The sequence below is a fragment of the Sus scrofa genome, chromosome 13 (assembly GCF_000003025.6).
Source record: "Sus scrofa isolate TJ Tabasco breed Duroc chromosome 13, Sscrofa11.1, whole genome shotgun sequence".
In the NCBI taxonomy this organism is placed as follows: Eukaryota; Metazoa; Chordata; class Mammalia; order Artiodactyla; family Suidae; genus Sus; species Sus scrofa.
In genome coordinates, this window is record NC_010455.5 from 117,714,235 (window position 1) to 117,742,143 (window position 27,909).

The window sequence follows — 27,909 nt, forward strand, 5'->3', positions numbered from 1 at the left end:
CTTCTGCTCTCTTAGAATGCAACAACCTTGGAAAAAAGAAGAAGCTACTCTTTCCTCCAAACTCCCATGATGGTGTGTGCTTGCTGACAGCCACCCACCTAGCTCCTGCCACCACAATGACATGGGCTTCTCAGTGGCACCTGGTAGCATGTGGGGGCCAGACCACCCCCCTTCTTCCTACTTAATAGCAACTTCAGCAAGTGCTCTGATTTTACTGAATTTTTCTGAGCCTTGGCTTTCCCTTCTGCCTTACAGGGTTGTTGTAACCACAGCTGCCCGCTGAATGTACTTATTGCTGTCCATCTCTTTAGTGGGATGTAGTGGAGGGACCCCTCTGAGAAGAAGGTGAAATGGGATTTATAGGGTCTTGGGGTTGTCTTAGGGGAACATCCTATACTAGGTCATTCTTTGTGAGGCTCTGCTTTTTGTGAAAGCCTCGGACAGGAGTGTTTGCTGCCTCATGCAGTGGTGGGTGATAGAATGCTCTGTTTAGGGCTCTTATTCATACACAAAATCAGCTCATACCCATGGTCTGGAAACCTAATCTCTGTGTTTAATGTAGTTTATCAGGGGAAGTGCATCCTTCAAGCCATCTCTTTTTAAAGATAGGTAAAAATAGTAAGAAATGATTATAAAAGGTTTTTATCTTTGGCAGGATGGTTTATCTTTGGCAGGATGGTTTCACATTGTTTTTTAGTTGTTAGCTGGGAATTACTTAGATGGACTATAGCTTCAGTATAGCATGGCTGAAGATGCTCACCTCAGTGTCTTCATCCTCTGGTTATTTTTATTGTGTCCATTTGTCCAGCTGCTCCTCCTCAGGTCCCGCCCAAACCCTTCCCAGCTGTTCAGGTGACAGCATCCTCATTGCTCTGAATACCCAGAGCAAGTATTCAGGTTTATACTTAGAACAAAAGTTAATAAATGATGCCTCAATGGAACAATAAATTTATAGTGTGTCACAGCCTAGCTGCTTGGACTGTGCTTTTAGCCTTTTGGGGCCAGGCTGTACAGCTCTATGGTGTAGGAATCCTCTGCAGAGAGAACATCAGAGTTGGAGCAAACTGGAAGAATCATTACTGCATTTACTTTTCTAATTTTTCTTAACACTTTACAGCCACAAGCATGATTTATCAATGTTTAGCAGAGAAGCCTATACTCTTTTGGGATAATATGCATTTGTTTTTATTTTCTGTTTAGCTGATACAGGCAGTTTTATTTCTGTGGATTTGCTGTTGAAACCAAGGTTTTGGATTTTGCAAATTTTGTGTTCTGGTAGTTCTGTTCTACTGGTGAGCTGTTTGAGTCTTTCCTCGCTATGCAGCCTATTTTTTTGATAGTGCTTTTTCTCTATCATGTTTCTCCTTTCTGTGGGTTGCGTGCTTGCCAGGCTTCATCTAGGACTTTGTTTTACTTTCTTTCTTTTTCTTTTTTTTTTGGGGGGGGGCATACCTGTGGCATGCAGAAGTTCCCAGGCCAGGGGCTAAACCTAAGCCACAGTAGTGACAATACCAGATCTTTAATCACCTGGCCACTAGAGAACTCCTTGTTGTACTTTCTTATTGCACCTTTGTGTCCTATCTGCATGTACTTAATTTTTGTATTTTAAAACTCTTGTCTGTTTGTTTTGCTCTAGAAGCCAGATTTGGTACTGGGGAATATGTGCTCTGGTCATTGGAATAATATGTAACATTGCTATGGAAGTACAGGGAGGCTGAATTAATAGGCAGATGGTTGCTTGATGAAAGCAAGAGTTGAGCAGAGAGAGGTGGGTAGTCTTAGGAAACAAAGAGTCAAAACATTTGGGAGTTGACCTTGATTCTGACCTTTTCCACACACTCTCACATCTCTTCTGTCTTGTGTGCTTCTGGACTCTATCCTAAAGTTATATCCTGAATTCACCCCAGTTTCCCAATCTCTGCCACGAGCTCCCACGACTGCCTCTCCCAGGCTAAGCCACCATCTTGCCTTGTTTAGACAGGACTGTCTAAAAGAACTTTCTAGGGTGATGGACTGCTTGTATCTGTGCTGTCCTGTATGGTAACCCACTAGCTACACATGACTATTGATTTAGCACTTGAAATGTGACCAGTATGATCAAGAAACTGAATTTTTCATTTGAATTTGAATTTTTAAATTTTAATTTGGATTTTTAATTGAACCTAATTTAAATTAATTTAGATTGATATATTCACATGTGGCTAGTGGCTACTGTATTGCACAGTGTGTGTCTAGACCATACAGTAGCCATGTAACCATGTATTCTGTGGATCCTCTCCTCATAATTCTCTCTCCACAGCCAGAGTGATCTTTCAAAATGTAGATGAGACTGGGAACACCCAGTGGTTTTGCATCCTGCACTTCTCTGGCCTCTGCAGTCCTCTCTTCTTTCTCCCCTCCTCCAGCTCCCTGAGTTTCTTTCTGTTCTTTGAGGACACAGCCAAGATATTCCTGGAGGAGTAGCCTTTTTTCTTCCAGAGAGAGTGCTCTTCCCACTTGCTTGCCTGGTCCCTCATCCTGAGGTCTTGCCCTCCTAGAGAGCCCCCCATCCCCACCCCAGCTTGCTGTATCAAAACCCCAACTCTCCTGTCCCCACCCCCAGGCTCTACTATTACTCTTATTTCTGCCAGAAATGATCTTTTATGTCTCTTTCTATTTATTTTCCATCCCTCCATGCTAGGTTGCAAATGTTATCAGGACGCTGAGCTTGCTTGTCTCTCTCTCTGCTGAATAAACTCCTCCTGCCCCACATCCTCCACTCCTGCTCCCACTTCTGTAGAGGGAGAAGACTCACAGCCTCATCTTCTCTCATAGCTTCTTTTCCAGACTCTGCACAGACCATCCCCTTCTGTTAACTTGGATGACATCCAGCTGGGGTACGGTGTCCTTGAGTAGTTTCATTTTTCTTGTTGTAGTCACATTCTTGTCTTCCTCCCTAATCACCTCTCTTTACTTGTGTGTTCTCACATTTCCTTAGCTACTCATTTCAAGATAATCTCAGTTATTTCAAATCACAGTTTTACTTTGAGTAGTAAGAATATCCAGCCCTTCTAAAGCTGAGAAGATACAAAAGCCTAAGCAAATCTTGCTTAGAGAAAAGGAAACATTTTGAACTGCCTGTTCTATCCACTTACCTTTTTCAACGCTAAAATATATACAGTTAAGAAAACTATTATTGGAGTTCCTGCTGTGGTGCAGTGGGTTAAGGATCTGGCAGTGTCTCTGCGGCTGTGTAGGTTCAGTCCCTGGCCCAGTGCAGTGGGTTAAGTAAGGATCCAGTGTCGTTGCCGCTGTGGCATTGGTCACAGTTGTGGCTTGGATTCCGTCCCTGGCCCGGGAACTTCCATACGCTGGGAGTGTGGCTGAAAAAGAAAAAAAAAAGAAAAGAAAACTGTTATTTTTATTATTAAAAAGTGAAACCATGGAGTTCTTGTTGTGGCTCAGTGGTATGAACCCGACAGTTATCCATGAGGATGGGGGTTTGATCCCTGGCCCCACTCTGTAGATTGCAGACGAGGCTTGGATCCTGCATTGTTGTGGCTGTAGTGTAGGCTGGCAGCTGCAGCTCCAATTCAACCTCTAGCCTGGGAACTTCCATATGCCGGCATAATGAAGGCATGTTATAGACAAATAATACAAGAAAACAAAACACACCAAATTTCTGATTCCTAATGAACTACTCAGACTTAAAAAATGCTTTCTTCAAATAATCAGATTTCTTAAAAAAAAAAAAGTGAATCCATGTTCCTGAAGAAAAATTAGAAAATACAAAAACTATGTGAAGAAAAAAAAAAAATCCCACATTATCTCCCCATGCTGATTTGACACTTGTGCATGTACAAGTTGTGTATATTACATCATAATCCACTTTTTGGTACTTGCTTTCTTCACTCAAAAATACCATGTACAGGAGTTCCTGCTGTTGGTACAGCAGGTTAAAAATCTGGCGTTGTCTCTGTGGTGAAGCAGGTTTGACCCTGCTTCCAATGTTGCTGTGGCGTAGTCTCAGCTGTGGCTAAGATTCCATCCCTGGCCCAGGAACATCTGTATATCGCAAGTGTGGCCATAAAAAAACAACCAACCAACAAACACGTACAGGTTTTCCTATCAGTAAATACGCATCCTGAGTCAATATTAAATGGCTAAAGAGTGTTAACCCTTTATGGATATACCATAATTTCCTATATAAATCTCTTCTTGAGTATGCAGGTTATTTCTTTTCACTATTATAATCAGTTAATTTAGTTCATTTCTTTTCTCTCCTTTTTTTTTTTTTTTTTAAATCCTAGAAAATACTGCATTCTTGTCCATTTTATCTCCCTTTTGCACAAGTGTGTGAGTCAGAGTCTTCCCTGGTGTTGGTATGTAATTTGTCCTGGACATGGATTTGTTGTGACTCCATCTACCTACATCATGTTTCTCTTTGAGGCAATGACCGCTTGTTTTCCACGCTGTTCTATAGTTATAAAAACAAGGGTTACTTGGGATGCTGTTTTCTGATTGCGTGGCTCACACATGCTCCCTCTCCCTTCCTGTCCTCCAGCGGAGGTTGGTCTCCAAGAACACACTGTTGTAAACAAAGTTCTCTGAACACCTACTGATTGACAGAGTGGTGTATTTTTATTTAAAATGACTGTTCACTTGCTCCTCTGAAACATGTTGTAACCTTGACCTTTATATTTGCTACTGTTTTAATATTTGTTTAAATGGCAGGCATTGTAAAACAAGGTGACTTCGTCCTTGCTATTACTTCTTAATAGTATGAAGGGTCCTACAACATAAAGTAATACGTGGATGGCTTTGTAGCTCTAGTATCTGTATTGAAATACCTTGAAAAGTGGGCTTTTTTTAAAAATTATTTTTTATTTTTTGGCTGCTCCCGAGATGTATGGGAGTTCCTGGGCCAGGGATAGACCCCTTGCCACCTGAGCTGCTGTAGTGACAACACTGGGTCCCTAATGTGCTGTGCCACAAGAGAAATTCTAAAGAGTGGGTTTAAGCAATGCTGGCTGCTCCTCTCTCTTGGGTTTAATCGCAGGGTGGAAGAAATTGTCAGAGGGCATTGTTTTAGAGCCTTGGAAAAGCCCTGGTGGTATTTCTTGACTTCTTTGTAATTTCAGGTTTCTGGATCAAGTCTTGCATCTTGGTCAAGTTTCTGTTCAGTGCTTCATGTAAATGATAATTAGAATCTTATTTACCTAAGAACATGCAGAGAAGTGCACGTTGGCCATACAGGGCTGGGTGGCCTCTGGAGCTAGAGAGGGTCCATGGTGTGATTTGGGTGAGGTAGGACAGGGGATGTGGAGATGGCCCCGCTGTCCTGAAGAACTGTGTGAGGCTGGCTTCTCCAGAAGGCAGGAGAGCTGGGACAGTGCAGGTCTGGTGTCCATGCTGCTAAGAATGTGACTTTCGCCAAACAAACTTGAAAAGCCAGTATTCCTGATGATGCCTCAGGCTGTTTCTCTATGCCCTGCCATAGGGTTTTCTTTTGATGATCCACATTGTTTGGGTTCCCCAAAGACTTGAAATGGAGCCTATGCTTCGAAATATTTTAAATCCAAATCGGAAGAGCCCTGAAGGCCTGTTTGAGAGAGAGACTAAACTGAGTAACTGAATGACAAATAACTACGCAAAACTTGCCATTCTTTCTGTAAATGTTTGTTCAGTCCTGCTCTGAACTGCTCAGGTACTGTTTTTGCAATTCAGTAATGAACGTGATAAAGCTTTCCTGCCCTCAGGGAGCAAATCAATGCTCTGAATGTGGTGGTCCTAAGTGAAGGAGACATGGGTTTCTCACAGATGCAGACTTTGATGAATAAGATGCTCACAGTTGTGAAATGAAAGTGAATTTGGGGTTAAGGACTGTCATCTCGGGGGGATAAGCATGGGGATGTGGGAATTGGTCACAGGCAGTGTGGACAGGTGTATGGGTGTGGGCCCTGGGACCTGGGGAGCATCTGCAGAGGTGTAGGTGGAAACGTGTAGTTGGTTTTGACGTGGGCTGCTCTGAAGGCTTGAGGACTAGCCTGGTGTCCCCGAAGGTCCTTGAAGAGATGCTTTCCTGACAGTGAGACGCTCAGAACTGGGCAGTTCAGCCAGCTCTCTAGACCAGGGCTACTTGCAGTGTGATCAGCTGACTGGTGCCAAGAGATAAGGACAAACGTGGAGAGTAAGCGTTTAGAAATTTCCGTAGCAGCTTGACATTGCTGCCCCATCCAAGTGCATGAGCAGTGACTTAGTTTGTCTGAACAGGATACTGACCCATCAGGTTCTGTGGTGCTTACATGCACAAGTTCACACCTGGCTGGAGCCGTGAGCAGCCACATGCAGTGGGACCACCGGACCATGTATCTTCCCTTAATGAATAGAAGCCAGTCCCCCTGCCCCCCACCACCACCCTCCGCAAAACAGGGAGTTCCCTCCCGTTATGGCTCAGTGGAAACAAACCTGACTAACATCCATGAGGATGCAGGTTTGATCCCTGGTCTCGCTCAGTTGGTTAATGATCCGGCAGTGCCGTGAGCTGCAGTATAGGTTGTAGACATGGCTCAGATCTGGCGTTGCTGTTGATGTGGTTGTCGTGTAGGCTGGTGGCTATAGCAGCGATTCGACTCATAGCGGGAACCTCCATGTGCTGTGGGTGTGGCCCTAAAAAGACGAAAAACAAAAACAAAACCAAAAAACCCATAAAACAAAAACCAACCTAGCCTTCAGGACAGTAGTTTGGGAGACACCATGTTAGCCCAAGCATGAAGCTGAGGGCCCTCAAGTCAAGAACTTAAATAAATAGAAGACCATTGATCTGTTCTAGTTTCAGTTCAGGTTTTTGTTTGGGTACAACAACCCTTCCTCTCTTCCTTTTCCTTCTCATCAGCCGGTGTTCTCTTTCCTTGAACATTATTTTTCTATGTACATTGTACACAATTCTATACATATTTTCAATACACTTTACACACAGTTCATAACTTTGTCATTTTAAATTGTGTTACAGTATTTTGCTGCGTGTACATATCACAGGTTCTTACTTCCTCTATTTGGAGCCATTGCTTTTTCCTATTATTAATAGTTCATCTGTGAATATTTTTGTACAAATTAGGGTTTATTTTTTTCTTTCTTACTGTTAGGTTCCTGAAGTCATACCCGAAGAAGAAATATTGTATCAGAGTTCACGATTTTATTATTCTCTAGAATGAAGGAACCAATTTATATTGTGAGAACAGACATACAGGTTTATCTCTGTAGCTTTAGACTGGGTAATTTTAAGACTTTTTGTTAGTTTTGTAGGCATATTATTGCCTTGAGATTGTTTTAATGTGCTTACTGCAGGAGAGAGTGAAGATAGGATGGTTTGATTTTTCTTTATTTTAAAATTTATGTTATTTATTTATTTTGGCCACTCCTGTGGCATGTGAAAGTTCCTGGGCCAGGGATTTTACCTGAGCCATAACAGCGACAATGCCTGATCCTTAACCACTAGGCCACCAGGGAACTCCCTTAAATTTTTTTTTTTAATTTTAATTTTTTTCTAAAGACATATCACACAAAATCTTAAGACAAAGGACACTGGACATTAAGAAAGAGGTGGTCCACACTAGTCTTTACAGATGAGATCCTAGTTTCTGCAATTTTAGCATAGTGCTCATACAAGAAAGTCCAACCTCATTTCTTGGCTGCACTATTGGCCACATGAAGGCAAGTGTTTGAGAGCACTAGGTAAGGTAGTGATCTCAGTGGGGGTGTGTGGGCAGTGAGAGGATGAGTTTGAGGGTTTGAAAACTCTTAAGAGTCAATTAGCTTAGCTCTGATCCCAGGCTATAAACCGTCCTCTGTGCTTCCTTCACGAAGGAATTTGGGGGAGGTTTGTCATCACTGACTTGTCATCATTAGTGAGAGAAGGTGTTCAGAGCACAGGGCATGGAATATTGATCTTGTATGTGAAAGAAAGTGTCATATAGGACCAATGTTTAGACATTAATGAGGCAAGAGGGAGGAAAGTGTAGATCATTAGACTGGGGTGTTAGTTGTATATGGGGTAATTTTTAAAGGGTTTTCTGTCTCCGAGTTCCCATTGTGGCTCATTGGAAACGAATCTATTAGCCACGAAGATGCAGGTTCGATCCCTGGCCTCGCTCAGTGGGTTAATGATCCGGCGTGCCATGAGCTGTGGTGTAGGTCGAAGACACAGCTTGGATCCTGCACTGCTGTGGCTGTGACATAGGCTGGCAGCTGTAGCTCAATTCCACCCCTAGCCTGGAAACCGCCATATGCCACAGGTGTGGCCCTGAAAGACAAAAGACAAAAAAAAAAAAAAAAAAGTGTATTTTCTGTCTCACTGTGTCATGAATGTTTACAACTACTGACAGGTCTCCCAGATAGTGCTTCCACCTCAGAGCCTCTAGTGAGGGGCATATGCTGCTTTAGAGACCAGCCTGAGTGTTGGATGGAAGATGCCCGTGGATGTTTATAATAGAATCCTTCTCTATGGGAGCTTGTTTGTGAATCCCAAAGCCTTTTTCTCTTTGATTATGGACTTTGTGACAGTGCTATCAAGTGATGCCAGAAATTTGAGATTGAATATTTCATATAATTACTTTTTTTTTTTTTTTGTCTTTTTAGGGCCGAACCTGTGTCTTATGGAAGTTCTCAGGCTAGGGGTCCAATCAGAACTGTAGTCGCCAGCCTACACCAGAGCTACAGCAATGCCAGATCGGAGATTAGTCTGCAGCCTACACCACAGCTCATGGCAACACTGGATCCTTAACCCCCCTCAGTGAGGACAGGGATCAAACCCTCTGTGGATGCTGGTTGGGTTTGTTAACCACTGAGCCATGACAGGAACTCCTGGTATAATTAAATTTTTATCAAATTCCCTAATAAGTCAAAAAGTCTTGGCAGTGAAATTACCAAAGCCTTTATGATTATTTAGAGATTATGTACTCTTGCACTTTATAGCTATTTCATATTTTTCTTCAGAAAAATGCTGTACTTGAATGTTTTTCTTTTTCTGCTTGCTTATTTCTTGGTTCTCCCACTGGTTACCTAATATGTTTTTTTCCCTGACAGATAAATATTTGTTATCCCCCAACCTATGTGGCTGTCAGACTCACTTTTTTCTTCCTTCTCCATTTTTTCCCAATTATAAAATAATTGAGATAATAGGAGATATGTGCAGTAGACAGAACTTTTAACTCATAATAAATAATTATTGATGTTTATGCAATGCTTTATAATACAGGGGATATTTTGTCTCCTTGGAACTTCATGAAACCCTGTGAGGTGGGAATTATTGCTGTAGCCATGTTTCTCCAGGAAAACCATGAAGCTCAGAGACTATATGACAACCTGTTTAGGACACAGAGCTAATTAGTGGCAGTTCAGGACCTTTGGTTACAAATCTCATATTTCTCCCAGTATATCTTCTGATTTGAATTCTTTTTGATTGTATTAAATTTTATTGGAAGAAAATGGGTGTGTTCTATTTAAAAAAAAATCACACCATGTGGTGCTCAATGTAATGGGCTTAATGAATAACTGACCACTGTAATGATGCAATATTTTTTCTTAAGGATTATGACTATGCAAAGAATATGTTTATTTAAAAAAATATTTTGAAAATACTTACCTAATCTTTAGATCAGGTGAATGTGATGTGTTGCCTCTAAGTTGAAGAGCTTTTCTAATTTTATTCCAGTGATCTTATTTATTTTTATTTTTTTAATTTTGCGGGCACTTGCTACATGTGGAAATTCCCAGGCCATGTATTGAATCCGAGCCTCAGCTGCAACCTACACCACAGCTGTGGCAAGGCTCGATCCTTTAACCCACTGCACTGGGCCAGGGGTTGAACACGCACCTCCATAGTAACTGAGCCACTGCAGTAAGATTCTTAACCCATTGCACCACAGTGGGAACTCTCACCAGGAATCTCATTTAAAGGGAAAAAAGTTAACCAAAAACACAAGCTATATAATTCTGAGTTTTATGTATGGTATTTTATAGTCAAGTTTTAAAAATTTCATTTGTGTTTGTTGCCAGAGTATAAAATTGAAATTAATTTTTGTCTACTAACTTGTATTGCACGACCTTGCTAAATTAAATTCACTTATTAGTTTTATTAGTTGTTGTGTTATTTTTATTTATTTATTTATTTTATCTTTTTGTATTTTCTAGGGATGCACCTGCAGCATATGGAGGTTCCCAGGCTAGGGATCTAATCGGAACTGTAGCCGCCGGCGTATGCCAGAGCCACAGCAATGCCAGATCTGAGCCGTGTCTGTGACCACAACACTGGATCCTTAACCCACTGAGCCAGGCCAGGGATTGAACCTGAAGCCTCATGGTTCCTAGTCAGATTTATTAACCACTGAGCCACGACGGGAATTCCTGTTATTTTATTTTTAATAGTTAGTAGATTCCTAGGATTTTCCAGGCAGGCTCTAATGTTATCAGCAAATGACACCATTTTACTTTTTTCTTTGTGATCTTTGTGTCTTTTTCTTTTTCTTGCTCTATGCCATGTAAATGTTACGATAGTAGCCACATATTTGAACTAATGCTGTTATAATATTCTTGTTGTGATAAGACTCCTTGATGCCTGGCTTATAAACCGCGTATACACTGTTGGAGAATTTTATTTTAAATTAAAAATAAATGATCTTGAGTTATTGGAACTTGAAAAATTATTTTTCATGTATTTGTAATGAACATTAATGTCTGTTTTGATATTGTAAATCATGCTCTACTAGAATTCAGTGTAAGGAATTTTGGTAGGTGTTTGTTGGCAATTCTGACAAGTATTTAAATATTTTGTTTTTTGAAAGATTATTTGGAGGGGTGAGACTAACAGGATTGTAATAAAAATCCATTTCCATTGAGGAAAGTGTGGCTAATTTTATAGGCTGAGTTTACAGAGAAGCCCAGTAAACAAAGTGAGAGAAAAGGAGAGATGAAATTGGGATAGAAAATCAGGTATCTTAAATGTGAGCAATATCTGGAGTTCCCATGATGGCTCAATGGAAATGAATCCGACTAGTAACTGTAAGGTTGGGGGTTCGATTCCTGGCCTCAATCAGTTGGTTGAGGATCTGGCCTTGCTGTGACCTGTGGTGTAGGTCACAGATGTGGCTCAGATCTGGCATTGCTGTGGCTGTGGAGTAGGCTGGCAGCTCCAGCTCCAGTTGGACCCCTAGCTTGGGAACCTCCATATATTGGGAGTGCAGCCATGAAAAGACACACACACACACACACACACACACACACACACAAAATGTGAGCAATATCCTTGACTGTTTAACTAAATAATATTTGAAATGTGGCCTAGAGGGATAAAAGAGAAATAGGTTCAGATTTAACTTTGCTACTTCCAAGCTGTGTGAACTTGGGCAAGTGACTCACTCATGCTTAGTTTTTTCTTTCTTTCTTTCTTTTTTTTTTTTAAACTATAAAATGGACATAATACTAAGCAGTTCACAGTATTGTTGGGTTTAGAAATAATCTATGCAAAGCACCTGGCACATATCAGGCATGCAATAATGTGAGGACTCCATCCTTTATTATTTGCTTATGTTATTATTTATTTATTGAGTTGTTACAGTTTTTTAATGGGTACCATCAAATATCATGCATCACCAAAGGAAGGGAGCAATGTTTTTGAAGCATCCTGTTCTGCTAAAAGTGTATAAAACCTTATGTTTCTGGAGACTTGCACTGACCAGCGAGGGGAACAATGCTGAACCATTGCAGTGATGGTCATTGGATCACTTGCCAACTTTCTTCTCTCCCTGATCCTCTCTTATCCCAGTCTGGAGAGTCAGATAGCTGTGTTTATTTCTTAGGATCTCTGAGGAACTCCCTACCTGTGAGACTATGCTCAGCTGGGTCCTGGAGCACCTGGAACTCAAGGTTCGGGTGGGAGCTGCCCCGGGTGGCTGTGAGCCCTTGGAGGTCACTGCAGATGACCACAACCGCTTGGTGGCCTTTGGCCAGATTGATGTCATCATTTGTCATCATTTGACTTCCTTTCCCTCCTTCCCCTTTACTGTACCTTGACTACTTGACTAATGTTGTAACCTCTTTCTTCTAGAATTCTGAAGGTGGGCTCTATGTATGCATGAATACATTTTTGGCCTTTGGAAGGGAACACGTGGAAAGACATTTTCGAAAAACTGGACAGAGTGTCTACATGCACCTGAAGAGACATGTGCGTGAGGTGAGGTACACACTTTGGGGAAACTTAGTGGGGTTCATCCCATGGAGATTTTACTGTGCCCACATAGCTTCTCCTTCTCTTGGAGGATGGGAAACAAAACGAGCACTGTTAGTAGATATTCATGGACTTCCCAAACCTTTGCTTAACCAGTTTCGTATTTCTCTTCCTCTACCCCTCTTATTGGAGTTGTTAAGAAAGACACGGGGAGGCTGATTGAAAAAAAAAAGTCGAGTATAAAAATACAGAAGATAATGCCAGAAACACTCATGGGTACAAAACTAAGAATTAAAAAACATTTGGGTTTTTGTTTTGTTTTGTTTTTGTAGTGATAGAAAGAGCTTTCCTAAAAGGTCAAGTCCCTTTTGGTCCTCTCCCTCCGCAGAAGTAAGCACTGTTGTGACTTTGCTGTTTCTCATTCCCATGTATGTCATCATTATATTGTATTTAGGTACAGGTATTCATGAACAATATATGATATGACTTTATGTGTTTTAAAGTTTTAGATAAATACTATCATACTGTTACCTATAAGTCTGCCTGGAGCTTTTTCCTTGGACAGAATCTATCCATGTTAGGATGTGTCTGGATGTACTTACTTAATTCATTAAGTAGTTGTTTGGGGTTCTGTCTTATGAGTATCTTGTTATTTATTATTCTTCTCTCCCTTGATGAAAACATTTAGATTGTTTCCACTTTTCTTTGCTTCTACAAACAATGTATCGGTTAACATCTTTATACATTTTTCTTGGGGAACATGTGCAAAGTTTCTTTCAGAATCATATTCCCACTGGCAGTGTTGGCTTGTGGGTATGCTTATCTTCACCTTCACTAGATACTGCTAAATCTCTCCCCAGAGTGGTTGTACTCGTGTAAACTCAAATCTGCCATGATTATGAGTGTCTGTTTCCCTATACCCTCACCAACACTTAGACTTTTGATTTTTACCAATTGAATGATTGTGAAGTGGCATCTAAATATTTGGTATTTTGTCCTGTGAGGGTGGAACATCTTTTCATCTGTTGTTTGGCCATTCTCTTTTGCTCTTCTCTGACTTGCCTATTTATATTTTTGGCCTACTTCTCTAAGGATTTATCCTTTTTTATAAAGTTTTATTAGTTCTTATTACATTGTGGATACCAAAACCTTCTGTCTGCTAAGTACAGAAATTTCTTATCGTCTATGGCTTGTCTTCTTACTTCATTTGTGAATTATTTCGTAGAACAGAAGTTGTGATTTTTTTTTTTTTTGGTCTTTTTAAGCCCGCATCTATGGCATATGGAGGTTCCGAGGCTAGGGGATGAATCGGAGCTGTAGCCACCTGCCTATGCCAGAGCCACAGCAACACTGGGATCCAAGCCATGTCTGTGACCTATGCTACAGCTCATGGCAACACTGGATCCTTAACCCACTGAGTGAGGCCAAGGATCAAACCCCCATCCTCATGGATGCTAGTTGGGTTCGTTAACCGCTGAGCCATGATGGGAATTCCAAGAAGTTTTGAATTTTGATCTAGTTAGGTTTATTAGACTTTTCTCTTATAAGTTGTGTTTTTTGTATCTTGTCTAAGAAATTGTTTCCCAACTCAAGGTCATAAAGATATTTCTTCTAATACTTTTTTTTTTTTTTGGAGGATGTGTATATGTGAGTGGAGGGAGACTGAATGTTTAATGTTTTAACATTTTAGGTCTTTAATTCATCTATAATCTATCTTTATATTTGTGTCAAGTATGGGAATCTGCTTTTCCCCCAATGTTGATAACCAGTTGTCCCACTATTACTGGAGTAGTGGAAACTTTTCCAACAATTTATAGTGCCATTTAAAAACTATTTTAACTTAGGAGTTCCCATCTGGCATAGTGGGTTAAGGATCCAGCATTGTCACTGCAGCAATTCAGGTCATTGCTGTTGCATGGGATTGATCCCTGGCCTGGGAACTTCCATGTGCCGTGAGCATGGCCAAAAAACAAGTACGCCACAAACACATAAATATTTTAACTTAACCATTCATACTTAAGACTGTCAGTTCTGTTCTGTTGCTCTTTTTGTGTGTCTTTGTGTTGATGCTGCAAGTCTTGATATCTAGGAGTGCAAGCACTTTTTCCTTGGTCATTTTTTCCCTAGAAATTTCATGGATTTAGAGTTTTATTTTTCTCTGTGGATTTTGGAATCAGTTCATCTAGTTCTAAAAATCCTGTTGAGATTTTGATCATGATTACATCGATTTGCAGGTTAAGCTGTAGTCTGTATCATTGTGTAAGTTCCATGAGGGCAGAGACTTGTCTGTTCACCTCTGTGTCTTCATCACTTACCAGTGCCCAGCATGTAGAAGTGCTTCATAAGTATTGATTGAATTACTGTTCAGCATGGCATACCTCTCTATTGATTCAGGTCTCTTTTATGTCCCTTAATGTTTTGTAAGTTTCAATAAAGCAGCTTTTATTTTTTAGATTTTTTTAAGGTACTCTATATTTTTTGTAACTATTTGTTACTGCTATCCTTTATCTTTTAATGTATTTTAATTGGTTATTGATGTTGTTTGGAGATGTTATTTTTTTATTTTTTATTTTTGTCTTTTCTAGGGCTGTGCCTGTGGCATATGGAGGTTCCCAGGCTAGGGGTCTAATCAGAGCTGTTGCTGCCAACCTACGCCAGAGCCACAGCAACGCCAGATCCAACGCCAGATCCAAGCTGCCTCTGTGACCTACACCACAGCTCATGGCAACGCCAGATCCTTAACCCACTGAGCGAGGCCTGGAATTGAACTGCAACCTCGTGATTCCTAGTCGGATTTGTTTCCACTGAGCCACGTTGGGAACTCCATGGAGATGTTATTAATTTTTAGATAGTGATTTTATGTTTAGCAGTATTGTTCAACTTTCACTTTACTCCTAGTAGTTTGTAGACTATCTTGGATCTTCTATATACTCAGTGTTGATTTGAATTTCATTCCTTTTTTTTTAAGGTCTACACCCATGGCATATGGAAGTTCCCAGGCTAGGTGTCAAATCAGAGCTACTGCTGCCAGCCTACGCCATAGCCACAGCAACTTGGGATCTGAACTGCATCTGCGACCTACACTGCAGCTCATGGCAACACCAGATCCTTAACCACTGAGCGAGGCCAGGGATCGAACCCACAACCTCATGATTCCTGGTTGGATTAATTTCTGCTGCACCACAACGGGAAATCCCCTTAGTGTTGGTTTGAAGTTCATTGAACCTCTCACCTTGTCCTGCCTAACATGTTCTCTGTTTAAGTTCTAGACAAAGGAGTGTTCTCCAAATTGCACAGTGGGGAGAACAGGAGGAAAAGGAGCAAGAAAGGCCATCAGGTCAGATAGGTCACAAACTGAAAGATTAACTTTAAAATGATCTGATGTTGGTATAATAGTGTATGATTTTACATTCACTACTCCTTTTAGCTGGGACCTAGGAATTATGATGAAGGTCAGTTTGTATCATCTCTCTTAGTGTAACTTGATGAAGTTCTAGGAAACTGAGGCCCAAAGACTTGAAGTAACTTGCCCAGGGTCACAAAGCTAGAGGCTAAATTGTAGAATGCAGTGAGCTCTGCTTCTGTGATTTTATATTAAATATTTCACTCGACCACAACCCTCTCTCATTTGAGCTCTTTCACTCATTCCTTCCTATTTTGATCTGTTTAGCCTGCTTCTATGGATCCATTCCATTCCATAAACATTCTTTTATCACTAATACCTTCAACTGACCCTTACCCCTTGTCTTGCCTCCTTACCAGAACCCTGGCCAATCCATCCACCAGTATCATCCTCTGCTTCCATGGGTGTCCTGCCAGGGATCCCTCACAGCCACGGGGTTGGGACCACGTCAAATTCCCGGCCTTCCCCATTCAGCTGGGCCCTCTCACTGCCCAGCAAACCTTGTCTCTTCTTTTCCATGCCAGACTCTGGATGTTCTCCACAGTCCTTTATCTGTGCCTCCTTCCTCATTCTCAGAGAACAATCAGACTTGTACTTTCCAGAGAAAACAGGACCCTGGGTAGGAACTCCCTGAGCTCCTTGCTTGTGACTTGGGAACTCATCTGTAGTGCTTTTACTTTTGTTTCCTCCCACTTCAGCAGGAAGCTGTGTTTTCTGTGTCCTCCTGATCCCATTTCCTCCTGCCTGGGAAGCTTGCTCAGTCATTGACTCCACTCCCTCTTGTGTCTCTAGCATCTTCCTCTTCTGGCTTTTTTCTCTCACCTTAAAAAAGACCACACCATAGAACTGTTCCTCTTATTTGAGTCCTCCTTCAGGCATCCCATCCTTCATTAGAGCTGCTTCTTCTTCTTCTTCCTTTTTTTTTTTTTTTGGGCTGCAACTGTGGCATATGGAAGCTCCCAGGCTACCAGTCAAATCAGAGCTTCAGCAGCTGGCCTACACCATAGCCACAGCCACAGCAACTCCAGGTCCAAGCTATGTTTGCAACCTACCCCACAGCTCATGGCAACATCTGGTCCTTAACCCACTGAGCAAGGCCAGGGATAGAGCCTGCATCCTCATGGATACTAGTTGGGTTTGTAACCCGCTGAGCCACAGTAGAACTCCCCATTAGAGCTTCTTTTGGATCCAAGCAGCTTCTGTGACCTACACTGCTGCTTGTGGCAATGCCAGATCCCTAACCCACTGAGTGAGGCCAGGAATCGAATGTGGATCCTCACAGAGACAATGTCGGGTCCTTAACCCACTGAGCCAAAATGGGAACTCCCACTAAAGCTTTAAAGCTTTTCTGGTTTCACCATCTTTACTGTACTTCCCTTGAAGTTCAACACTACCGTCCAATGGATCTTCCTGCAAATCTGCTAAAACTGCTGAGGTAGTCAGTGACCTCTTTCTTGCCACTCTTGGTGGCTACTTGTTAGCTCTGATTTTACCTGAGTTTTTCAGTCTTTAAATGTCTTTTCCTTTTGGAACTGCTCCTCCCCTGCTCTCTTTGCCACCATTTTCTGCGCATTTCCCTTCCCTCTCAGAATGCCCTTTCTCACTTTCAATAGTATTGTTTCTTTTCTTTACCCCTTAAATATTGGCATTGGCAGGATGCCTTTTGACCATCCTGTCTTTTCTCTCTGAAAGCTGCTCTTTCCCATCAGTGTCATCCATACCCTTGTTCAACCACTATCTCTGAGCTGATGTCTTCAAGTCAGAATCCTTTTAGAGTTGAAGGTCTGACCCTCTGACTCTGAGCTGGCCTTTTCTACTCGAACACTTCATAGGTACTTCAGGTTCACTGTGCTCAGATAGAATGAATAATCACCTTTCTCCAAGTTGAATTTTAGAGACCTAGACATCTTTGGATTCTGCTTTCATTCCATAGCAGGTTGGTGACCAAGACTAGTTACCTGGGTCTCCCAAATAGCTTAGACGTCCTGCTGTCGTCTTCATTCCTGCTGTTCTTGTCTGAGTACTTTGGCTTCCTTCCTTCCTTCAAACCAACTACCATCAATCCCACCCAGTCTGCATGTTGCACCCAGGGTGATTTTTTTCAAATGTGCATTCCTATGCATCTGTGGCACACTGAAGCTTAAATCTTGGATGTCTTTCCCTTTGTTGCTAGATGAAACTCTTTTGCATGTGATTACAAGGCCCCCTCATGATTTGACCACTGTAGCATTTCTAACTTTCCCTCTGACTCCACCAGCTCTGTGCTCTAGACATAGAAAACCACTTCTCCTTTCTGGAACACACTGTGATTTCAGGCCTTTATAGGTGCTATTTTCTTTTTTGGGGATGCCCTACTTCTATCTCCTACTCATCAACTACCCAAACATTCATTATCCATCCATCCATCCATCCATCCATCTACCATCCATCCATCATCCATCCAACCAACCATCCAGCCTAGGAATACATATTTGCATAGTAGTTGCTATATGCCTGCTGCTCTTCTTACCTCACCAACCTTGCCCACACCCTGCATCCCCAGAAGAACTATCATTTTTTCCCTTAAGTTATGCTCTTCACTCTCTCCTATCCTCACCTCTCTTAACACTCACCAGAATCTATTGTGCTCTTTGTCTGCATGCATGTGCTGGTGAGCTCCTCAAGGGATGGAGCGTGTCTTCACTCTGCAGCCTGAGCTCCAGCACAGGGCCTGACAGTCACGTTTGCTGACTGAGGAGTTCCCCTTTCTCAGATGCTGCCGATTCCTAGAGGTGACTGATGCAGGCATAGAGTGATGGTCATTGGAAGGAAGGTCTTGTAGTTGTTGCGATTTCTCTTCTGAAAAGATGTAGATCCAGTCTGGGTTTGAGGTGTGCCTTTTACAACCAGGGAGAGCCCTGTGTTCTAGCAGATCCCCCTGCAGCTCCTCTTCTTCTTTCGCCCCCAACCATCACACAGGAATGGAGGGGTCAGTGAGGTTGGAACAATTGAAAGGAGGCCATAAACTTCTATAGAGAGATTGCAAGTGGCCTCCAGGATTGGTAAATGTGGGCCATTAAATATGCCTTTGGTGCAGGTTTTTATTTCATCCTTATTTGAGGCAAGTAAGTGGGGAGATGAGGAACAGAGGCTCCGAGACCTTGGACGAGATGGATCCCAAGGGCAGTGATATGAATGTGGCATTAGAATTTGGAGAGACAGTTTTTTGAGTTAAAGGGTTCAATAATTTTACATTCCTAAAATGTGAACTATAAACTTATAGTAGAAGCTGTAAAAAATTATTGTGAAACTCACAAAGATGAGCAGATGAGCCCACCTTCAATGCCTAATAATAAAATGGGGAAGGGAGGCTTAAGACTAATAGGAGGACAAACTAAAGAGGCAGCAGGGCTTGATTCTGCCATGGCTGGAGCTGCTTGGGAAAATGCTGGGCTTCAACCCACACACCACGGTGTGTTTGGAATGTGCTCTTTTCTAGTCACGGGAAGAACATGCAGTGTGGCAATATGGTTTTGGTCATTTGAAAAAGACTATTTACAAATCCTCTTTGAGAGTAAAATTTGTGTGTGAGTGAGTATCAGAAGGATAATGAATGACTTCTTTTGCATAACCACTTGATGGGCATTTATTTTGTTGCTGTGGGGGATTTACACCAGGGGGAGAAAATACATGGAGCTTAGGATGGCAAACAGCCGTCAGTTGGCACTCCAAAAATGTTTAGGGATGTTAGACTGAGGCTTCTATGACCAGAATATCAGTGGCTCTATTAATGTTTATGAACTCTTTCAACAGTAATTGTTGTGCATGCCTAGGACCAAGCACTGGGGGTCCAATGGGTAGCAGGGGAACAAAAGTCTCTCTACTGGAGCCCCCACCATCTCTCCAGAGTAGCTCTAGCCTCGGGCATTAGACTTGCTGATGTGCAGCCTCTTAGGAGCTCAGGAGAGTGTTAGTCTATCCCCAGCGCTCTTCACTCATGTGCTTCCTTTGAATAACAAATGTGACTGAAAAGCTGGTAGGATTAATCCCTCTACTTTAGATTTTTAAAAAATGCCTCTTGGGAGCACGTGCCCATCTGAATTGAAGTGTCCACTTCACCTTGACCCTTCACCTTGACTCCCTTCCTGGGAGTGCTTTCTTGATAATCCGGGGAAAACATAATCTGGTGGAGCTATTGTCTTGCCCTTCACTTACCTTTATGGACCTGGGTCAAGCTCCTGTTTACCCTGGCCTCTCTAGTCCAGCTTAAGTATTTGCTCTTGGCCTTTCATAAAAACTAGGAGCCTCTGAGATGTTACCCCCACCCCCACCCCCAATCATCTGTTACCTGGGCCGCATTTTAATAATCTCTTGTTTTCTTTTCAGAAGGTAAGAGGGGCATCTGGTGGAGCTTTGCCCAAAAGGAGGAATTCGAAGATTTTTTTAGGTAATGTAAATAATTGTCAATAATGTACCTGATTGTCTGGATGTGGGTATGTGTGTGCATGTGTGCATTGTATTTGGAATAATAGGTTGTTTACTGCTCTGCAGTTTAAGGGTGAGAGGAACCGATTTAACTGGAGATGCTCTATTCCACTTTGGGTTTTCCTGGTGGTGAAGGAATGCTTTTAGCACTCTTATTGGGTTAGTGTTTGAGGCAATTATACTGATAGTGACTGAAGAGTAATTGTGATTCTGCTTCTGGTCTCTTTTCTCACTGCCTTTAAAGAAGATGGTCTTTCTTTTTGAAAAATATTAGCCAAGCTACAAGATTTATTTGTATTTCACCATTTTTTTTCTCATGTCTTTTTCTTTTTTTAAAATCCAGGATCCCATTTTGCATTTGGTTGTTGTGCTTCCTTAATCCTGTCTCGTCTGTGATAGTTCCTCAGGCTTTTTAGGTCTTTAATAATTGTGACACTTTTTGAAGAATGTACCCTACTTTGGATTTATCGTGTTACCTCACACTAAGCGCATGGTCATGCATTTTTGGCAGGAATATCATAGAGGTGATGTGCCTTCCTCAGGGCATGATGTCAGGGGTCACATGAAGCTGAGGTGTCTTCACACTGGCGATATTGACTTTGATCCCTTGTTAAGGTAGTACCTGTTGGGTTTCTCCTTTGTGAGGTTACAGTATACTTAATAAATGATTAGAGTGATACTTTGAGACTATGCTAGTAGTTATTTCTCCTCAAAGTTTTGCCCACTAATTTTTTCATCCATTAGTGGGGTTGGTCTGTAACAGTGATTACTGTGGTCTTTGCCTAAGAGTGATTTTCTCTTTCCCTCATTCAAAGAGGCAATTTTGTTCATGCAAATGCATACTGTCTTCTATATCATGTAATCATGATCATATTTCATACTAAACTTTTTTTATTTAATCTTTTTAGGGCCGCACCCATGGCATATGGAAGTTCCCAGGCTAGGGGGTTGAATCAGAGCTGTAGCTGCTGTCCTACACCGTAGCCATAGTAATGAGGGACCTGAGCCACGTCTGCCTACACCACAGCTCACGGCAATGCCGGATCCTTAACCCACTGAGCAAGGCCAGAAATGGAACCCACAACCTCATGGTTCCTAGTCGGATTCTTTTCTGCTGCGCCACTGAATGAATCTGACAGTAACTCCCCAGCATGGCATTCTTGAACATGGAAATAATTGAACATTTGACCTGCTGTTGTTATTTTTCATTATTTTCTTTGGTTGACCAAAGAAGTTAGCCAACCTTTTCTCCTTTAGCCTTTATGTCTTTTATTCAAAAGACCTTGTAGTTCGATTTCTCTAGTGATCATATTGGTGGTAGAAGATGTTATCAAGTGACTGTTTTAAGAATTAATCCAAAGGTTTTGTGCTTTGTACTGTGTGGACCCCTCCATTGCTTCCTGGGAGCACTAGCCCACCCTTTCATTTCAGTGGGACTTTTTCTATAGGCTGCTTTCTGTGTTCTCTCAACATTCCATGTCTTAGCCACAGGATGCATCTAAAACCGAGAGCCCAGCCAAAATGTTTTCTTTGGACTGTACCAATTTTTAAAAAAGTGAAATTTGAATGTCATTGGCATTCTGGGGATTGCTCAGACCCCTTTTCTCTCTATTGTTTTATACTCAGATGTTTTGTAAGAATTAAGTTTTGCAAGCTCTGATTTACAGCCCTCTCAACTGGTGCTTCATATCTCCCAGTGGTGGGTATTTTTCTCTTGCCACACTGATCATGGCTCTGTGTTCAAGTTGGTGTGGCCTATAAATTAATTTCACTGAAGGTGTGCTTCTGGTTTATGTAACAGGAAGCTTAAAATATTGTTGAATTTAAATGAAGTAAATGTTTATTTCTCTCATTTCATTTAGAATAAATGTTTATTTCACTCGTTTCATTTAGAGGATATTGGGAAGCAGCAAGTCCAGGCTGATGTGATGGCCTCATGTCCATCAGGATTGAGGTTCTTTTTTTTTTTTTTTTTGCTATTTCTTTGGCCGCTCCTGCAGCATATGGAAGTTCCCAGGCTAGGGGTTGAATCGGAGCTGTAGCTGCCGGCCTACACCAGAGCCGCAGCAACGTGGGATCCGAGCCGCGTCTGCAACCTACACCACAGCTCCCGGCAACGCCGGATCGTTAACCCACTGAGCAAGGGCAGGGACCGAACCCGCAACCTCATGGTTCCTAGTCGGATTCGTTAACCACTGCGCCACGATGGGAACTCCAGGATTGAGGTTCTTCCCATATTTCTGCTTCATCCTCTATCCTAGCTTGTGATTTCTGAACTTCATGGTCATTTCCTGGTCCAGAATGGCTGCTAGACCTCCAGCCATCACATCTCAATCCTGGAAATCAGGGAAGACAAGTGGGAAGGACAAAAAAACCTAATCTCCCAGTGGATTCTGCTTCTTTTTGTCAGCCTTCTCACAGATCTTCTTGCCACACATTAGTTTACATGTCTCTGATCAGAACTTGGTTACATGTTTTGTTTTGCTTTGTGCTACACAAGAGGCTGGAAAGTAAAGTCTACTAACTGGCTTTACCAAATAAAGTCTGTTGCTAAGGAAGAAAGGGAGAATGAATACGAGGAGGCAGCTAGTAGCCTCTGCCACAGTCTTCTTCTCTAAAAGGGACATTGGATTGTCTCTTCATTAAGAGAACTCTGAACTCTCTTGCAGTCTCTTTGTTTCTTTGACTAAAAGGCACTTTTTTCATTGCTATTGAAATGTAGTTATGATGACTCTTCTCCTTTACAAAACGCTTGCAGATGACTAATGCTTTCTCTTGGATAGGGCTTTTTCCTCCCCATTCACTTAATGATTTTATGATTAATTCCCTTCCCACTGGCTCAACAGTGACATTGAAACTATTGAATCATTCAGTTATGACCTCCAGCACTATTGATTTTATAAGGGAAACTGAGGCCATTAGCTGGTGCTGAATGGCTTATCCAAGTCCCCCGAGGCCTATTCTGCCCCTCAACATTCATGTCCTCTTTCCTCCTGATTACCTTGATAGTCATCTAAGTGAAATCCCAGTTAAGAATCCTTCCCTCAGTGCTCGCTTTTGCTGGTAATTAAAAAACAAAAACAAACAAAACAAAACAAAAAAACCACAGTGGCAATTATTGATAATTTTTGAATCATAGAAATTTTTGCTAAAAGATAAGATTTTAAAAGTATTCTTTGAATATGTAACACATGGGCAGAGCTTAAAATCGAAAAGTTATAAGAGCCTCCATAATGACAAAAGAAGTTTTTTCTCCCCTTCTTGTTTCCCAGCTACTTGGTTACTCTTCCAGCAATAGTCTAGATGCATACCATGCTTTTAGACTTTTTTCCTTTAGGCAGTGGGGAGCCATTAATACTTTGGTTCCCACACTCAGAGTGTGTTCTGAGGGACTCTGGGTTTGCCACAAAGAACTCACAGGTAAAACACAGGGTATTTTAGTTCTTAAGGGAGCACAGTGATGCTTGAACAAAAGCTTGATGGAGTCTGGCTGTTAGAATATCCTATATTCCTTTCAATGACTTGATCTCTTTGTGAAGCTTTTTTGTTTGTTTGTTTGTTTGTTGGTGGTGGTTTCTATAGTAAAAGGTAAGTACCATCTGAAAATAAATGTGGAATGGGAAATAAGGGAGTCAGTGTCCAGTTTGATTCAAGGAGAAATTCTGCAGCGCCTGACAGCAGATACACACATCCCCTTAGTAAGGAATTGTGGTTCTTTAAGAGTGAGGTAATACATTTATTTCCTTTTAGTTTATATGTATAATTTTTTCAAATGGTTACTAACTTGTTAGACCACAAATACTTATTAAGTTGTTTGTACCTAACTAGGAGATTAAAAGAACCATTGGGCATTTCTTTTGATTTAGGACTGCTGTGCAAAAATTGCTGGGATGTTTAAGGGCACTGTGAACTGAGAAAGTGTGGCTAGCTCTGCGGTAATGTCTTTAAGCTTGAAAGGGACACAATTCGTCTGTCTTTGACAAAGATAATTTACAACAGCGTGAAAGATTGTGAATGTTGGGGATAAGCTGATACAAAACGTACTGTTTTATGAGCTGGAAGGAGAGAAAGGAGATGTAAGGGAGTCTGGTATCTTCAAAGAAAGACCCCTGGACTTGTGATGTATTCTTTACATTAAAGCTGCAAGTATAAAATGTGTAAATAACTGCTAATAAATTGATTTAAAAATGCCATATCTTTGGCATGTCATAGACAGTGTTAAATGTTCATATTTTTATTACCACCCCCCCGCCACCTTTCACAAATAGGAATAAAATACTGGGATGTGGAAGAGCTACTGCTAAACCTCAGAGAGCTTAAATTCCAATTCTTTTGACTTTAGCTCTGGCATTCATACCTGATGAGGAATAGATTGAAAATAGAACATCTGTGGAAGATTCTAGGAATGGGCCAGAAAACTCATCTGTGCCTCTAATGACCAGAAGGTTCAAGTAAACTCTTTGTCTCCTTTGGGAGTAGGACTCAGAGCAGGGTCTGTGCTCAAGGAGCTTCTTGGGAGGGCGAGCAGTTTTTCCCAGCACTGGTGCAGCAGACTGCTTGCCTCCAGCTTGCAAGTTAAAGTCAGTACAGTCTGGCCAGAGAACTCTGAGCTGGCTTCAGAGCCCTGGTTTGACTTAGGGATCCTTTCCTCTGCTGTGCTGCTTCATAGTTACTTCTTGGAAATGGCTGTGTCCAGCCACTTTTCCCAGGGATCTGAGCAGATCATTGAAGTAAAGTTGAAACAGAGGTATCAAAAAACATTTTTTCCTTTTAGCTTAGAAAAAGAGCCCACCCAGGTATTGCCAGTTCCCCAGTCCCAGGGGAAAGGAGCTGCCGGAAGAAATTGGGGGTCCTCGTTCTGCCGGTTCCTAGGTTCCTCTGTAGATTCCTCAACTAGATATTTTGGAATAGGAGTTAAGAAATCCAGCAATGCTGGATCCTTTAACCCACTGCGCTGGGTTGGGGATTGAACCTGTGCCTCTGCAGCCCCTAGAGCTGATGCAGTTGGATTCTTAACCCACTTAATTCCTCTACTTAGAGGAATTTGGATTTATAGATTGTGGGGTCACATATATTCAGGAGAAACCTTAGATTCGTCCCTTAGATTCAGAGTGTAGGTTACCTCTACTGACTTTTCCCTAAGTTAGATTGTTTGGGAAAGATCATGGTCCCCTTCTATCCAATGGAAATAAAAGTAAAGATAAAAGTAAACTATAAATTATGTTTAAAGAAGCTCAGCAAAGCTCTGCTTTTTTGCATGATAGCAGTCTTGCTTTTTAAAACACAGATCAGCTACCAATTTAAAAAACTCAAAGTGTAACAACCCTTTGGATGCTCTTGCTTTTCTATTGTCCTTTGTATGATGATGTTGTTAACTTCCTAGAGTTTCCTTTCACAGACATTGCCTGAGTGTGTGGTATGTGCTGGGCACTGTGCAGGGGCTGGGGTTATGGAAGGTAAATAAGACCCATTTCCTGCTCTTCGAGTTTACAGCCTGGAAACATTTGAAGTTTGTATCTATTCCACACTCAGATCACAGAGAAGATCCCCATGATATTCTGGTCCTCCTGAAACTTACTTCAGGATTTCTTTGGAGCTGGGCAGCCGAAGGGGAGGGAAGGCACTTTTGGTGACATTAGTTGGCAGGAGTGTAGAGAAGAGATGGTGGTGTGAAGGTGATGGCTACTCTCTGGAGCCCCTAATACCTACCAGAAACTGGGAACCTTAAAACCTTGTCCTGTTTAATCCTTTCAACAATCTTAGGGGGTAGATAATAAGCCTACTCATGAGGAAAATGGAAAGAACTTACCCAGGCTTAAGTTGTTAGTCAAGGTCAGGGCTGGATCTTTTTTTACTTTTTATCTTTTTACTTTATGGCCATACCTGCGGCACATGGAAATTCCCAGTCCAGGGACTGAATCCGGGCCACAGCTGGAAGCTACTCCACAGCTGCAGCAATGCTGGATCCTTTAACCCACTGTCCTGGGTTGGGGGTTGGACCTGTGCCTCCGCAGCCGCTAGAGCTGGTGCAGATGGATTCTTAAACCACTGCACCACAGTGGGAACTCTGGATTTTTTTTTTTTTTTGACTTAGTTTATCATTGTTTTTGGCCAGGTAAGATTTGAATTAGCATTAAGTATGTGTTCTCTGGAAAAAAAGGCACTTAGATAATGTGTTTTATGATCCAAGTCTATACACAAAATCAAAAAATTTGTCCTTTGGTTACTTAAAATTATAACACACAATATATGTTAAATTTTGTTAAAGAAAAATTTAAGAATGAAATTCAACTCACTATTTTCATTTGTTCAGATTGCCTTCCAAATTTTGTCTGTGAACATAATTACTACAAAGTTGTCTTTTCAGTGAAGATGAATTTTGTATTTTTAGCATTAATATAGCATAAACATTTCCATGTTTCTATATAGTAAATATCATTTAAGTGATATTCTATGAGAAATACCATTCTCATTGAGTATTTAGGTTCTAATTTTAAAAAATCATAGATATTGAGGCATTCATATTTTTAGAACACATAGAATGTCTTTGAATTATTTCTTTGAAATAAATGCCTTTAGTTACTTTTTAGGCTCTTAGACTGTTCTCGAACATTGCTTTTTGCCAAACCTCTTATGGCTTTCTAAAAATGTTGTTTGTTTCTTTATTCTGGCATCTTTCTTTCTTATTATCTAGAATCTTTTATTAAAATGTATAGACTGTATTTTGGCTATATCTTATTTTTCATGTAAAACTGCTGTTCCTCTGAGAGTTTAAGAGGGATACCAGGTTTTCGGTCAGAGGCATGCAACAAAGCAGTAACAGAATCTGGATCCTTTGGTTATCAGCTGCCTGCTTTGTCTAGGAAAGTAACTCTCTCCTATGTTTGTGTATCTGTGTGTGTGTGTGTGTGTGTGTGTGTGTAATATGGCTCAGTAGATTTTTGTCACCATAGTTCCAAACATCTAAATATACAAACATGATCTGGGGTGTTGGCATCCATGTGAACACAAGGCTGTCCATGTAAATATTGTGACAAGACATTTCCTTGAGCTTTTGCCTGACCTTTCCCAGAGATTAGCCAAGCAAAGAGGCAATGACCTGATAGATAATAGGCTAGACTTTCTTACTAAGAATTCTCCACAGCCTGAGGACAACAGGACTACTGATATTATGGGGTTTCCCCCTCTGGCTTATATGCAATATCTCAACAACTCTGAGTGGAAAGGGAAAGAGACAGAGGAAGGGAAATTGAGATGTTATTTTCAAATAACAGTTACCATTTATTGACTGTCTATTAGGTGCCAGATTTCTTGTCTATAATTTCTTATTTATTCCCCTTATAAACTGTGAGATAAGTGTTATTATCCCCATTCTACAAATGAGGAAGCTAAAGCTTAGCAAGTCTCTGACTTGCTCAAAGAAACATTAAATTTGGGGGCAAGAGTTGAACATAGGTTTTTCTGCTCTCAAACCCAGGTACCATGAAAAACATTCCACCCTATTGTGGTAAAATCATGATCCAGGTACCTGACAAATCATAAGGAGCAGCCTGTTCCTTTAAACATCTCTAAGAATTGAACATTTAGAACAAATGTCTCTTTTAATTGCAAAGCTTTATGATATGACTCAGTCTTCTTTATACCTCTGCCCCTGGTAGATAAGTATGTATAGCTTAGGAAAAGTAGAAAGGCCTCCTATTCCTTTGGGCAGATGGATGGCTGTGTCTGAGGAGGGAATTGTAAATGTCAGCCCTGTGGATTTCTGGCTTTCCCAGTGAGTGCTGCCATGGTGTGGAATGTTCTTTCTTCACTTCTGTTCTTTGTTTTTGTTTTCTCCTCA

At 41.3% G+C, this 27,909-nt stretch overlaps 1 protein-coding gene across 2 annotated transcripts in view; it reads left to right on the forward strand.

The window, feature by feature from the left end:
• Positions 1-27,909, forward strand: part of USP13 (ubiquitin specific peptidase 13 (isopeptidase T-3)) — a 126,872-nt gene that overhangs the window by 14,155 nt on the left and 84,808 nt on the right. For both annotated transcript variants that reach the window (XM_021071212.1, XM_013982225.2), the window contains exons 2-3: positions 12,083-12,208; positions 19,971-20,031. In XM_021071212.1, coding sequence (XP_020926871.1) covers positions 12,083-12,208; positions 19,971-20,031 — 187 coding nt within the window. The remainder of the gene's footprint in view (positions 1-12,082; positions 12,209-19,970; positions 20,032-27,909) is intronic.